At 39.5% G+C, this 16,550-nt stretch overlaps 1 protein-coding gene across 5 annotated transcripts; it reads left to right on the forward strand.

Annotated features, from left to right (window-relative positions):
- Positions 1-263: 263 nt before the first annotated feature.
- Positions 264-16,405, forward strand: pals1b (protein associated with LIN7 1, MAGUK p55 family member b). Of its 5 annotated transcripts, none has more exons than XM_032542604.1 (14): positions 264-495; positions 3,420-3,895; positions 4,251-4,459; positions 7,473-7,550; positions 10,625-10,744; positions 11,251-11,412; positions 11,948-12,025; positions 12,121-12,304; positions 13,060-13,128; positions 13,298-13,369; positions 14,032-14,193; positions 14,422-14,624; positions 14,910-15,020; positions 15,354-16,405. In XM_032542604.1, the coding sequence occupies exons 2-14, from the start codon at positions 3,556-3,558 to the stop codon at positions 15,528-15,530; spliced, it is 1,965 nt and encodes a 654-aa protein (XP_032398495.1). In that variant the 5' UTR covers positions 264-495; positions 3,420-3,555; the 3' UTR covers positions 15,531-16,405. The 5 variants fall into 5 exon arrangements, with proteins under 5 accessions (XP_032398495.1, XP_032398497.1, XP_032398496.1 ...); XM_032542606.1 differs by having other exon boundaries at positions 10,637-10,744; XM_032542605.1 differs by having other exon boundaries at positions 3,420-3,883.
- The last annotated feature ends 145 nt before the right edge of the window (positions 16,406-16,550 follow it).

Here is a 16,550-nt window from a genome sequence, read left to right on the forward strand (position 1 = left end):
TCTACATTTACTGGACATATTTTCATGAATCATTAATCATTTATAACTACATATGATGTGGCCCGGTGACTCAAATGTAATAACAAAATGTATCACTATTTAATTCACGTGTGCCTAATAAAGTGGCCAGGGTATAGTTTAAGTAAGTAATATTTTAAATACAGGGCTTTGATGGATTCCTACTTTTATTTTTAAACTGTATATCACCCTTGGCTGAGATTTGGTCATTACGTGTCTGGCAGAGGGGGGCGCTGTGGGGTCCAGTGTTGCCAGGGAGACGACTGAAAACACAGTTTTACAGCAATGGCCACAAGTGTCCCGAGTCGGCTGTGGGACAAAACTCGCTGCAGCGGCTGAACGCGGTCCTGCGAAGACCAGGAGAGAACTTGTGCTTTTCCTCGCCGTGTGTGAATAAAACACACATTCCAGAGCGTGGAATTATAAAGGAATAACTGCTGCTTGCCTAAAGCCGTTCAGCTTCCTATCTTTGAAGTGGTGAGTACACGCAGTATGTACGGGACAGCTAACGTTAAGCTAAGTTACGCAGTTAGCGGTACCAGGCTGCTAAGCTAAGTTGGCTTCTATTGTTAGTACAAGTTACATTTTACACAGTGGCGTTAAACTTTACAACAGTGTCTTTTAAATGTATGTCTGATGTTGCTGCTGTGTATGAATGTGCTACAGCATTGCTCTTTCGTAAAGTTGCACCAAGCCTATTATTATTTCTTCAAAATGTATCTAGTGATTAATCTAGTGATTTATTGAAATAACGTTACGTGTAACGTTACCCTAATGAAACGTTACTTCAAGACAAGCTGCTAAGTTTTAAACCGCAAAACTAAAGTTATGACTTATGTATGAGAATATTTTCTATTTTCACTTTTAAGATGTATGCATGTAGCTAATTATAGCCAGAGATCTGGTGGTGGAAGGTAAACCAACCACAACTGAGTTTACCCATCACTTTAGCTAGCTTTGATACCATATTCTAGTAGCCTGACAACTCACTGACTTCTGCTTTAGGAGCTGTAACTGAGTTGCATTCATACAAGTGTTTTTCTGAGCAAATTCTAAAATCAATAACTCACTGAGTGGACTAAAGAGTATTTCTATTTAATTAGAAAGTAGCCTAAAGTTATGCTATCATGACAAAAACAGGAGCATATGTCAAGCTAAAGCATGAAGATTTCTGTCTATATTGGTATGTTTCAGTGTTGTACTGGCTGTGAAAACAAATCTTCCTCTGCGACTATAAAACAAAATCTTAGTTTCAGAGGGAAATAACTTATTAGGACATGTCAGAAATTACATCACAAAACTGGAATAAGAGATTAGAAAATATAAGAATAGTTAATAGTCTTTAGATAAGTGGGGTTATATTAGGTATGCCAGCATAGGAAAGGCCCCTTTCACAATTAACTATAGGAACTGTTTAGACAAAGTAGTCTTTGAGAAGTAGGTTGAAACCTACCAATGGACTTTCTGTGAGGAATGATTCTAAACTCAAGGTTCACAGCATTATCCAGATATTTTAGCCATATCCCACAGCCTTATTCAGCAACTAAATACATCTTGAGTTGTTTTCAACAAATGATAATCCTTTTATTAGTCCCGCAGTAGGGATATTTGCACACAAAGTGAGGTAACAGCACTGCTTTCAAATTATTGATAACCTAGCATTATTTTCACTAATAAATTCTGGATTTGTTGTACATCCGATCGATTGACGTGAAATGTGATGATCAAAATGTTGTTGGAGGACAGGCTATTATCAGGACAAGATGGTACTATGTTGGTTTATTTTTGAAACTGTAATGGAAGTCCTAGTTTACCCACTTTAACTTGAACTTTAAATAGATCCTTTTCATTTGTCAAAGTTTGTGCCTGTGTTTTGGTGCATCTCTCGCTAACCTTTCTTCTGTCAGTTACTTTGTGATTATTTTATATTTCTGACCTTTCAGTGTCACCTTACACGGTTCATTTTTAGAGAACTTTTTGTAACTTGAAATAATGATTCCAAAATTGTTTTAGTGGTTCATCAACTCGTAACAGGGTGAACGGCACTTTCACTGCATTCGCTTTGCGGATCTCTACCGGCTATAACTGCACTATACAAGTTTGCCAGATTGGGTAGCAGAGCTGTAGTTCCAATGAGACATAATCGGACAATTACGCTTCTAACCTATAGGGGGACCGAAGCGGGAAAAGTTGTTGCTTTTATTGTCACTGTCTAATTTGACATCACATGACATGATTAGCTCTTATTTAATTTTACAGAAATATGTCACCATCTCTGTAATTGTGTAAACTTTTTCAACATATCTAACTGACACCAAATTATTGTTATTACCTCTTTTTTTTGTTAGTGGTTGGTGTGTGTGTGACCCAGTGCTGTTGTGGCCACTGAGCTAGAGTAGGGCATGAGATCCCAGGATTAATTAAGCCCACAGGAACAGATGGCACACTGGCAGTTTCTGCTGTTTGTTATCTGAACACCGCCACTCTAAACGGAGCTAAATGCTTCCGCCGGGGAGGGGTTCGGGAGCTTGGTCCAAAAGCTGGGGTATAACCTGCCAAACGTAATTAGCTGTGGGAAGTAGGTAGAAGAGGGGGAGGGCCGTCATGAGGTAGCGGGTGACGTGTATATGACATAAGATGGCTCTCAGTGAGAAAGCCATGTCTATCCTTTTGGGATTTGAAGTTTTTTCCTCCATGCACTAAAAATATGTCATTAAATGTTAAGTTTTTATCTTTTTTACAATAAAGCTTCCAGGAAATATGCAAAATCAAATGCAATATATTTTTGGGGGCATCCGCATATACTGTAGGCTACAGATGGATATTTTTTATTAAGCTGTCCATGAGGACAGGACAGTTGGGAACAGGTGTACCCAAGTAAATGGCTGGATGATGCTGAACTGAAAGGATTTAAGGTGACGGAGGCCACAGGCCAGGGATCTTTCCATGTCAGGTGTTAGATTAGTGGTGTGATAGACCAGGAGGTAGGAGTAAAAGTTGCCCTGGTCAACAGGTTGCCTGCTGGAAGGGAAAAAAAAAAATGTATTAATGTAATGGGAAAATAAAATAACCCCAGATTCACCCTTCACCGCCTCTAAATTATAAACAAGGGAATGTGTCGACAACCAAGGCTCCAAAGTTCTCTAGTATCTTTATTATTGTCAATTAAGCTATCAATCATTGGTGCAAACTGAGGCACATCCTATCCGCCAATGACAACCTTCAACTTTTGTTTGTTTCATCAACAAGGATAGTATTTTTTTTTTCTAATCTTTTCTGAATTTTGTTTACCTTTTTTTACTTGACTTTGTTTAGAATGTATCCACTTATGTAAAGTAAAGTAAATACATGTGCTTAAAATAGAAATGAAAATACATTGTAACCCTCTGTTTGTATTTCAGGATGACAGATCACAGAAAGAACACAGGCTGACATCCTCTCATTGCCGTGAAATGGCCTCTGTTTTGAGCAGTGCCTCGTATCACTCAAGCAGATCTCAGTGAACATTGGTTTGAGCTGGATGCTGCTGCAGCAGGGATGATCATGTCCCATATGAACGGTTATGTACAAGAGGCCTCTGGTCAGGCCAAGAGCCACAGGGAAAGGGCAGTGGACTGTCCAGGAGAGGAACTTTGCCTTGTCAAATCTCCACACTGCAGTGCCCACATGGAGAGGATTCAACACTACCAGGAGGAACTTAAGAAGAAGAGAGAGGAGGACAGCAGGGGGAAGCACGACATAGACCCCAATGCTTCACTTAGGCTCAAGAAGCTGTCACAGAACCCCAAGGTGGGCATTGACAATCCTACCTTTGAGGGGAAGGAAAAGGCCACCAAAGACTCATGCTCCCAGGAGGCTGTAGTTGGTAAGTTGAAAGGTGAGGGTTGGAAGTTCTTTACTGGGATCAAAGACGGTGGAAGGAGGAAAAAAGGTTACAGAGAAGAGGAGGAGTCTAGACCTTCAAGACGAATAGGGAGTTCCAAGGTTTACTAACATTTAGTGAAAACAAAACAAAAGGAATTTTGATGTTTGCATATTATTTGTATTGTAACTTTCTCTTAGAAATAATATGGTTTTAAAAACAACAGACAATTGGAACCCTTATTAGCAAAAGCACACCCATAACTCTTAGCGCTTTGAGTATTCTTGAATCACGAGATGAAAGACTTGCTCCTGTATTTCTTTGTATTGCCTCTGTACTGTCCCCCTCACTGTCTCTGCCTCTTTCTCAGAACTGGTGGACCTGCTGCAAGCTCTGAAGTGGGCGCAGCACTGCCTGACTGATGCGCAGAGCCAGCAGGATGCAGAGCTGATAATGCAGCTCCTTGCCAAGGAGGACTTCAAGAATGCCTACACCATCTACAGTGCTGTATCCCAGCAGATGACCAGAGTCAGTCCCAACTCGCCCCTCACAGCACAAGCAAAGGATCTCTGCCAGGAGGTACGCATAATGGTCATTTTGAAACAACTCATTAAACTCAAAACAAACTTTAAAAAAAAAAGTGTTAAAGCACGTTGACTGAAACAGGGAATTTTTTAGACATTTTTAACCATATCACAAAATCTGTTCCATTGCTCATGAGACAAGCAGGGGTCTCCACAGATGAGGCAGTTTGTGCATACAGGCATGAACATATGGTATTAGCCAATTTGTGTTTTGGACCACGATTAGTTTACATTAAGAGGCAAGCACCTCTGTGGGTGAAGTTTCTGAACAATCTCAATGAAGCATGACAAATCTTTGTTTGAGGTGATGATGAAGAGGCAGAGGGAAGAAAAATTTTACAAGGAGATTTTATTAGGGTTATAAGAGGTTAAGATAACAGGGAGCTGCTCTATGTTAGAGATGGACAAGGAAGGAAAAGGAGGAAGGCATGAACCAAAGTGTAAATATATTGTTTGGTTTTTTCAGTGGTTTGAAAATACGCTCTATAAAACATCACAGTGTTTTGTTTTTTTAATCCTTTGTACACCAATTAGTGTTTCCTCTTTAACAGTCTATAAAAGTTGACAGTGCTGACTCCTGAGCCCCAGTACAGAGAGTGACAGAAAGCAAGAAACCATCCTGGTAGTCACGTTTAAATAGGTGGGAATGTGCCACACCTGACTTCCTTGTTGACAAAACACAAGCCATTTGGTCTCTACTGAAGCAAAGCAACAGTAATTGACTTGTGTCCCTGCAGAGCCAAGCTTTTGCACGTTAAGTCACAGAGAGTTTGGTTCTCGTAAATAGACAGAAATTGTGACATGGTTTGCTATGAATTAGGTAGAAGCTCTATACAGCAATGACAGGCTACATCCAGAATAGGCACTTCACTAGGATTAGTGTCCACGTTGGATAGGTACGACATGAAAATATGTTATACAGGCTAACACAGTCAAACTGGTGCAGTATGATTTCTAGCTGATGTCTAAGAGTCAACCTTGTTTTGACGAAACAGGCTCTTAGAGTTCATTCAAAGTACACCAAGCAGTACTGCTGCAGAATATTTGAATTCTAGTCTTGAGAGGAGTGGTTTAAGGAAAGAGGTGCTGAGTAAGATGATCTGTTTTGCTTCACACACACACACACACACACACACACACACACACACACACACACACACACACACACACATACACACACATACACACACACACACACACACACACACAAAACATGTCTTCCTGCGCTTAAACAGTGCGTAATAGTTTGAGCTGCAGTGTGTCTAAAGTAAGTGGCTGTGCTGTGTGACACTCAGATTGACTGTTGGGTAAACTAATCTCCCAGCAGCCCTTGGTGCTGGCTGAGCGGTGCAGCACACTAAAGAAGGAGGCCAGGATCTGGGCGGCTAGAAAAAGAAACTCCAGCAGCTTACAGCAGTGTGGGCCGAGGTGCAGTGCTGCTGGGGGGCGGGGGGGCGTCATCTTGTTAGTGAGAGCTTTGATTAGTGTAATGGATGAACTAAGCTCCAAACAGGCAATGAAGAGGAAGACGCAGAGGCAGAAAGACAGAGCAACAGAACACCAAAATGCCTACTGTTGTGATTCAGTGCAAAGTCCAGGGTACAAACAATAGCATCTTCCCACTAAATGACAACACAAAGATTAAAATAGAACCATGTAACAGAGAGAAGAAAAGAAATACAAATGCAGCAGAGTGGAAACTCTAAAAGCCATTGAAGAGAAGAGAGAGCTACAGTTTGGATAGGTGTATTCCAAGTTTATGCTTGTTTAATCTGGTTAAATACAACATTCAGGTGTAAACACAATGAAAATGAATCCTGGATTGTGTTTTAGTGTTAAAGGCAGCACCTGTGTAAGTGTAACTGTGTAGCAAGACAACATGATTTTTTTATGTATAGGTTTAGTTTACTGTAGTTTTAGTGTCTAGACTTTATATACTGTAGATATTTGTGCAGCTTTGGTTTCTCCAACTTTGGTGGTGTGAAATGTGGAGCCCTAAACATGTGTCTCTGTGGGATTACTATACAGTTTCCACTGGTGTTTTATAGGATTCCTACAATAGGTAGTTGGTGTTGGGTCAACCTGGGCCTCTCAACTATGAAACTAGTTAGGTTCTTCTTAATTTAATTCATAATGGACATTACTGTAGAGTATAAGCTTTTGCAGAAAAGAAATCCTGATGGAAAATGTTAGTCTCAGCAAAATGCTAAAAGAAATGTGAAAAAGGTACTCCGACCAAGTAAAGGATACAAGCAAAGGGTTTGCACCAAATGTCGAACCTGTTGGAAAAGGAAAGGTTATTATCGTAAACCACTCATGAGGTTTTTGGATGTTTTGTCTTTGGGATATCTATGCACAAATAGAACTGAGATATGATGTGAAAAAAATTGACAATCTGCCCTGACGTCTGTGCTAGTAAATGGGTCATTGAGTCACCAAAATCCAAAGAATGCATCCCATTAATGTTTTTCAATGTCAGATGTGGGGACTTGAGACAAATGGTTTAGGGCCAGCTAGTGCTGGAAAAAAAAAAATACTAGTTTGTACGACGTGTTGTCCAACCACCTCGGAAAACAAATGTGTTTTTACCTGTTCCTAACAGCCACACCCACAATAGTCAATAATCATTAAATACGGGGGCAGAGGAATACATGTTCACATTCATAGTGTTGCACTTGGTTGTTCACATCGCATGTTGCTTGAGAGAGAAGTTCAAGCCCTGGCTCCTTTCTAACATCCACACAGTTGGATTAATTGAGTGATTGATTGATTGAATTTAAGTTATAGAAACACTCTGACACTCGGTTTTCAAAGCTATTCAACCCTCTGACAAGCATTTCTGACGGAGTATACTGCCAGAAATAGAGTCAAATCTGACTTCACAGAGTCACAGTTTTACAGGATATTCCTTTTGTTTTAAGAAACATGATTTATTCTTGACATGACTTTGGTTCTAGTGACTTGAGACTATAAACACACCATAGTTTGGTGTCTGTGTTTCTGTTCAGGTTCAAAAGATGCTCCAGTCCAGCCAACAGATGGACGGTTTGGAGCTCAAGGCTCTGCTCACCAATCCTCATCTCCAGGTCAGATGTCAGCTTGCCAGTTGTGATTTATAATAATAACAATAATATTATTATAAGGCAATACCAATTAGGCTCAGCACAACCTTATAGATTACCTTATTTTTTTAAGTGAATACACTAATAATTGGAATACTGGAAATATAATTATTGTTGTGCTGTACTTATTCCAATAGGGTAATTGTTTCTATTGCACCCTCGACTGGTATTTCAGAAGTCAGGATTAAGTATATAATAATTTACACACTATCAAAGGAAAAAATGGGACTTACCTGCTTACCAACTCAAAGGGAATTGAAGGAAAGTTTCACTTAGCTTTTTTTTTTAATAGAGCGTTATTAAAGTTTTACAGATTTACAAGTTATAAAGTAGACATACTGTATGCCTACAGTTGGCTACATAATATCAACAACAAAAAATCAAATACAACAAATTGTGCTAATGTGCATATTAAGTTGATAAAGTGCATCCAGTGAATAGAATCTTGTTATTCATTTTGCCTCCTTTTTTCTTTTTTCTTCCTCAAGCATGTTTATTGAAGGTTGTGGAGTGCAGCTGTCAAGTGCAATTCACAAAATCTCATCCGGTCTTTGCGTAAACATGCACAGAACATGAGCATACTAACGATACATAGAATGTTTTTTATGTTACATTTTAAGATATTGAAAGAAATATTTCACTGTCAGACAAAAAGAGGTGCAATACTCCAGAAATTATAATAGCAAAGTGACAATGATTTTAAAGTATTTTTTTTTGTAGCACTTTACCACCTTTTGCCATCATAAATACTAAAGGAAAAGGTAGACCAAATGACAGATATCTTCATTATGATACAATATACTGTACATCAGAAAATAGTGAAAAATAGAAAGGCACTTTATTAGATTAGATTAGATTCAACTTTATTGTCATTATATATGTACAGGTACAAGGCAACGAAATGCAGTTTGGGTTTAACCAGAAGTGCAATAGCAGTAAGTGCAGGATATATACAATGGTTTCATAAGTGCATAAGTGAAGTTTATGAAGAAAGTCATGAGTTCATGTCATGTTGGTGTACCATAACCTGGAAGGAATTTGTTCTTGTTTTTCGGATGCAATCTTTTATGACAAATTCATTTGATCATTTGTTATTATTCTGTCTTTTATTGTCTGTAAAGCGACCTTGAGTGCTCAGAAAGGTGCTGTTAAATAAAATGTATTATTATTATTATTATTATTAGTTGTTTCAGGGTGTAAAAAAAGTCAATTAATTAATCTAGTGGGTCTCAAGAAAAGCCATTATGTAAATTAGGTTGGAATGTGGGCCAATTCTCTTGGTAATAAAAAAGCATGATTGGTGCGTTCTTGCAACAGAGTGCAATTCTATTTTTTATTAATTAATTAGGAGTAAAAGGCAATGAGAAATGTAAAAGATCCTGCTGATTTATGTTATGTATTGTGTTTGTTGTGTTGAAGACAGTCTGTGGCTTTGGTGGCAATTTCTCTACAATGATATACAGTAGTTTAGTCTATATATAAATAAAAGCCATATTTTAATAAGATGCACTCCTGTGGCTGCAAATATTGTCCTGTTGATGAGGTTGATGCTTCTCTTGAATACAGTAATGTTGCCAGATAGTTACAAGATGTAACATATGTCTCTTTGTCTCCTAGCATGCTGATAGAGTTTAACCAGGTCCAATTTGGCTGTAACCGGTTTAGTAAGGATCATACGAATCATTGCCTATGCTGCTGCTGGCACAGCCAACTAGATGGACAATTAAGATGTTCCTCTTAGGTGCCCCACATGCTCTATCTGTACAAAAATGATTAGACATCACAGGTACAGGCAGGCCACCTCCATAGCTGTGTAAGTACAGGTAGTCACATAAAAGAAAGCCTTACACTACCTGTGCATCTTTTTAGTAGGACATCTGTTTAGCATTTGGTAACATGAAAATAATCAAATAGAAATCCAAACTGCATTGTTTTGAGGTGGCTTGAACTGCTGATGCTCTACATTTGTCAGTTTAAACTTCAGTGATTCTTCTGTAGAAAAAATGTCGCCACATTATAAAACATCAGCGTCTATTAGTAAGGCAGTAAGGTGAGAAAAGCCCTCAGGTGGATGATGCTGCTGTGATTTTATGGTTGAGGGCTTTGACAGAGGAGCGCCAGGGGTCTGATGTTTGACCTACGTGACTGTGAACTACCAATTCTCTCATTGCCCTGTTAACCCCTCCACTTAGCCGGATCCATGTAGCCAGTGGGGGCAGTATAATGTGATGCTAGCCTGCCTTGTGGCACAGAAAGTGGAACAGATTGTGTTGGTTTCTCTGCGCGGAGCAGTGAGTCACCCTGTAGTCTGTACAGATAAACAATCTCATACCCAACACTAACGGACAGGTACATGTGTGAAAGGAATAGGGCCCCCTCAAGTCCACCTGTCTCCATTTCACATTTTTCTAGGACACCGTTTTCTCGCGAGCAGGGAAGCCAAAGGTGTTTCATGATTGATGGCGGTGGATTCTGACCCCTAAATGCAGGTGGAGATTAAGATGGATTGTGTGGACGCCAAAGCTTAGCCCGACCTCCGCTCTCTTAGGTCCCCTCCGCTGCAGGGTAGAAAAACTAATTTGGACCGACGGTTATTAATTGTGGGCTACGGATTGCTTGTCACATTAAATAAAGTGAAGGAGCACTCTCTGTATTATTTCTGGCTTAGAGGTGGGTTTGCTGACTGGTCTTGTTAAAAAGATGGGGAGTAGGTAGGCTTCTGGTAGCAGGTGCATGTTTAAGGAAAGAGTTTTTGAAATTTGTTTTTCTTCCGTTTACACTAACAAGTGCAAACCACTTAATAAATGTGTGTAGTATTGAAAACCATGCCATGATTTATGATCATTACCAACTATAGTTGCTATAAAGGACAAAATCTATACAGACATCTATTCAGAATCCAGTCATGCATTCATTCTCTGTACCTCACGCTGCCTCTTTTATTCTGTTTCTGTCTGTTATGTGTTTGTAAAACATTCTGTGTGTCCGTACTGGTTGTCTCTATGTGTCTTTCTTTCTGTGTTTGTTTAATGTGGCAGGCACTGATGCAGGCCCATGACAGTGTGGCAGGGCAGGAAATGTCAGAGGAAGATGTGGTTGAGTACCATGGAGAGACAGTTAAATTGGTGCGGCTGGAGAAGGCCCGCGACACGCCACTGGTAAGACGCCATCTATTAGTCTTTTTGAGACACTGCTGCTACCTTCTGTTATTGCTGTTTACATATAATATCTTTATATATTTTTCCACAGCTTCACAACCAAAACAAGAATAGTTGTGTACACATTCAAAAACCTAAGTTGGCACTGTATATAACTACAATACAATGAAAATTTAAAAACACCCATGCAGCATTCAATTAGTGTTATTTAAAGGAACATATATGGATCCTAAGCATGTGTGTTATTGTGTTATTTATTGTTAAGTTGTTGTGTATTGTGTGTACGTCCAGTGACAGAGCCTCTATAGTCAGCGTTCGCCATGCTCCACCAGTCATTTATCATCTGGGTGTGTCAGTGTACCCACAAACCAACAGGGCAGCAAAATGCCTGTCAGTGTGAGCTCCAAAGGGACGTTTTGAAAACATTGAGCAAGACACAATGATATATTCAAGCTGTTGCCTCTCCTTCTAATGTGTGTGCGTGTGTGTGTGCGCGTGGCCATCAGGGTGCGACAGTACGTAACGACATGGACAGTGTGGTGGTGAGTCGTGTGGTGAAAGGTGGAGCAGCAGAGAGGAGTGGCCTTCTCAGTGAGGGAGATGAGATCCTGGAAATTAATGGGATTTCTCTCCGTGGGAAACACGTCAATGAAGTCCACGACTTACTGGTGAGGACCAGAAGTTATCCATTAGTATTTACAGTGATTTGTGGGAAATTACATTTATTTTAATTCATGTGAGGTGCTTGAAATGTCTTGAAAACAAAAAGTATGTACATTTTAGCCATAAAAGGCATTAAAATTTATTAAAAAATGGTGGTCTTACTTGTACCATTGACATTAGGTTTCACAGACAATGCAAATTCACTTCTAGATTAATGCAAAATTAGTATGACAAGCATGTTTAGCCACAGACATGTAATTAGGTGGTTGTTTGTGGGTTTTACTCTCACTATCAGTTATTCTTCGTATACTCAATATAGACACACTGATTTCTGAAAAAAGTAACCTCTTCTTTTCCGTGACAATTATAATGTAATTGAACATAATTTAACAAGAATAGCGGAGCTGTTGTTTTTTAATTTTTAAAACTCTCAAAATTAGAATAGACATCCAACTGCAAATTTGAGGTAAATACATTTCATATTGTTTTACTGAAATGTGATCCCTGCCATGTTTAATTTCTTGCTTCTCATCTTTTCAGCAACAAATGCAAGGCACCCTGACCTTCCTCCTCATCCCGAGCTCTCAGATTAAACCTGCCCCACACAGACAGACTGTGGTAAGTCTTTAATGATGTGGTTGTGTGTGTATGTATAAAAATGCCTGTATGCATGCATTCAAAGCCAACCTTGACATTGTAAACCCTGTCCTTAGATGCATGTACGAGCTTACTTTGACTACGACCCCTCCGATGACCCCTTCCTGCCGTGTCGGGAGCTGGGCCTATCCTTCCAGAAGGGGGACATCCTCCACGTTATCAGCCAGGACGACCCCAGCTGGTGGCAGGCATACAGGGACGGAGATGAGGACAACCAGCCTCTGGCTGGACTCATTCCAGGTAGGGATCAGACCAGGGCTGAATATCAATCTCTAGTTTAACGCTTCACAAGGGCAGATAACAACTGCAGGGACAAACACACATATGCGTGACTTACATGTAACTACAAACTGTAAATTGCTTATGTCATAAGATTAAAAAAAATCATAATACGCACATAAAAAATGATACTTGATACAAGCGTATTAATAATACATAGTAAACTAGACAGGACTTCCTCATTCATCCTTGGTAATACTTCAGAATACAATCACAGTAAAGTATACACACGTTGTCTGTGACTAATAACAAACTTGGCACTACTATCCTGGCAGGAAACACCACCCACCTGGCACATTAAGGAGATTTAAAACAAACACCTAAGAATTATTTGTGATTACTCTGACTTACGTCTGTTGTGGCTGGAAGAAAATTAAGTTAAGCATTGAAAAATGGAAAGAGGGACCTCTTTTTACCTGCTCAACACGTCTGGAAAGTCTAGGAAGATTATGAAAAACTGTTCTAGGAGAAGTTTTAGACTTGTTGGTAATGTTTTCAATTTTTCAGCTCCTGAGTGTTGTTCCTGTGCCTACAGCTGTGCATGTTGTTCATTAACTATCTATAGAGACATATAATTGAACACCAACCAAAATGTTCAAATCCATACAGTTTTAAATAGATAGGGGCTTTTGAAATAGAAAATACACTGGATTTGTGTATCTATATTTACAGTGTTGGAGAGTTGATCTGCTTATCTCTGCTTTTCCCTTTTTTAGGGAAAAGCTTCCAACAACAGAGAGAGACCTTGAAGAGAACTATGACAGACAGGAGTCGAGAGCACCAAGGTAAGTGGAAAATCTTGAAACACACACGATGTGGGGGGAAAATACAAGATATAATTTGCAAACATTTTGCATCCACCCTAACTGACATAAAAATAGATTTTGTGTTGTCTAGATGGTTGTTACAAAGTGAAATGATAAAGCAAACATTTCTGACTTGTCATTTCTCCAGGGAAGCTTTGGTATGCAAAGAAAAACATAAAAAAGAGGAAGAAGAGCACATCTACCTTGAGCAGAAATACTGGTAAGAATAAATCTACATTTTCTTTCTTTTTTCATCTCTCTATGCCTCTTCACAAGCTTAACATTTTGAGAAGTGGGTTGCATGTTTGAGATTGTGCTCCCTCTTCCTCAACAACCACTGTGAAGAAGCTACACTCTTAACCCACAAAACTCCAATTGTCACTTGTCATTAACCACCATCCTGGGCAGCTTCCAAGTGTCCACACATTGTCAGTGTTAACCCCACACACTAGCCGAAGTTGACATGTCTTGCCACTCTTACGGCAGCTTGTCCAGACTCATGTGTCACAAGTCCGATTATTCCCGTCTTCACAGAGGATCAGAGGAGACACCAACAGGTGCTTAAATGGCTTGAAGGGATGTGTGATGTTGTTGGTTACCACATAGAAACACATAAATACTCAGACAGAGACACACACTGCTCAGTGGTCAACAGTAGCAGACTGCGATTTCATGTGTATCTCAGAGGGTCGAATAGGAAGCAGGACATTGTTATAAAAGACAAAACGTTCACACAAACACAGGAATGATATGTATGTATATGTGTTTACCCGACTCCAAAGAGAGGCCAAAGTTAGTTACAGAACAGCCGCCTAAGAGCTAGAAAGGACTTAGTATGCTAGTCGAGGTTGTTTCATTAATCCCTCCCAACTGTCTCTTCAGACTACGACGACATCCTGACCTATGAGGAGATGTCGCTTTATCACCAGCCTGCTAATCGTAAACGTCCCATCGCTCTGATTGGTCCCACAAAAAGCGGTCATGATGAGCTGCGTCGGAGGCTTCTGTCCATCGAACCAGAAAAGTTTGCTGTTGCTGTTCCACGTAAGTCCACGCTTTGTCAAAGCATGATGGACAAGGCAATATCAAATATTCATCAACAATTCATAATTTCAGATGAGAAACGTAATGTGTTTTAGGGTTTGACATACTACCTTTCTACAATTGTGACCGCAATTTCTTTTTTTTAATTTCTAATGTCAAAACATGTAACTGACGACTTACATTTTTTTTGTAATAAGTCAAATTAATCCATCCTTCTTCACGGCTCAGACACAACAAGAAACTCAAGGATACATGAGCGGAATGGGCGCGAGTACCATTTTGTGAGTCGGCCTGCCTTTGATACTGACTTAGCGGCAGGGAAGTTCATTGAGTCGGGGGAATATGAGAAGAACTTGTACGGCACCAGCACTGACTCAGTTCGACACATTATCAACTCTGGACGCATCTGTTTGCTCTGCCTCCACACCAGGGTAAGAGACTGAGTACTCTTGCTTTCTGGACAATTTCCAACATTGTTTCTGTCAAAGCACATTTCATCCCTCTGTGTTAATCTCAACCATTGTGGCATGGCCAGAACATGATTAAGCCTTTTCAAATCCCACAAATCTTACTGTTTTTGGGTTGATAAAAACTCATTACTGCTGTCTGATATAGAAATAAATGTATAGTCTGTAAAGAAGATGACATATAAGTGCTTGGTTTGGTCTTTCCTTCCATTTCATATATTCATATGTCCCTGTTCTTCCTCTTGTCAGTCACTGCAGATATTGAGGTCCTCCAACCTCAAGCCCTATGTCATCTTTATTGCGCCTCCTTCTCAGGAACGACTACGCACCCTGCTGGCCACAGGGGGGACGACACCAAAGGTACCCGCTACATAGCTGCAAAATAGTTTTTTACTCATAAAGATAAATCTGTATGTACGTTGTACATGTCATAGTTTGTACATAGTGTATACAGGTATTTACATAACAGAGGCAACATATTTTAACGAAATTAAGCATTTAATATTTATCACAGAAAGGAAAACTTCAGACACTCATAGGCCAAGCAACGAAATATGTAATATTAAAAAAAAAATTGAAGTCCGGTTTTGAGTCCTCACTGGGTCTTTATCAGGCAGAAATACTTTACTCCTGGTATTTTAAATACACAATACACAAGAGTCTTAAAAGCAACGTCTCGTTTTTTGTGTACAGCCTGAAGAGCTAAAGGAGGTTATTGAAAAGGCCCGCGAGATGGAGCAAAATTTCGGCCACTTCTTTGATGCAACCATTGTGAACATGGATCCAGACCAGGCTTTCCACGAGCTGCGCAGGCTCATAGACAAGTTGGACACTGAGCCACAGTGGGTGCCCACCTCCTGGTTGTGCTAGACGTCACATGGTGTCACTGCACGGAGACTCAGGGTAATGGGAGTGGGAAAAACGAATGTTCTTGGAGATTTAAAAATGAAGGATGGACAGTGGTGATTGTCACTGGATTTTCACTTGCACATTCTCCTCATTTATGAAAGAGGTGAGGTTCACATGTTGCAGGGATGGACTCAAGTTTCTTAAAATTCTTTATCTTATTCTTTGTGTGTGTGTGTGTGTCTGTGTGTGTGTGTGTCTGTGTGTGTGTCTGTGTGTGAGTCATCATGAGTAATTTTTTTCTTTGTTCATTGTTGATCTCAGTTATATGCAAAGTCATCTATCAAACACATAGACATGTTTCTATCCCATCTTAATAGTTATTTATAATTGTAAATATATATTTTCTAGACAAAAGGCTCAAATATTTTATTATATGTGTGTGTGAATTGTACAAAATTGTACACTCAACTGGGATAGTGTTATTGTCACAATTGTTAAATAGCTTTCTGATGAAGCAGTAAGGCACCAAACAGAAGAGGAGCACTTGCTTGAAGTGGCTGCAGTGTAACATCTTCCATTCAGAAACACAGAACAATCTGCTGTAACCTGCCCAGCTTTGGGCTACTTCCTCTACCCCAGTGTCAGTATTATTTTATAGTCTCATGTTCCATATACGCTGTGATAGCATACCTCAAATCTAAGGTACTTTTTCTAGCTGGTTATTGTTACTATTAGTAAGTCATGCTGCGATTGTATTTTTCTACCAGTATTGTATGAACAAAAAATCTTGGTGTAACTCAAGCAAATACGGGATTGCTTCCTTGCAGAGTACATATTAAATGATAAGCACAATTCTGGAAAAGTGTTAATAAAATCAGGTACACATGTGAACAAGTGATGTACATACTGAATGCATTGATTTCACGCACCTTTTAATTATATGTTAGAATCTAATTTTATATTAGTTGGTAATGTTGGTGTTAAAACACAAATGTGTAATAATTTAATCCTTGCTAAGTCCGACAGTAACTAAACAGTTAC

This window comes from Etheostoma spectabile, chromosome 18 (genome assembly GCF_008692095.1).
Source record: "Etheostoma spectabile isolate EspeVRDwgs_2016 chromosome 18, UIUC_Espe_1.0, whole genome shotgun sequence".
NCBI lineage: Eukaryota > Metazoa > Chordata > Actinopteri > Perciformes > Percidae > Etheostoma > Etheostoma spectabile.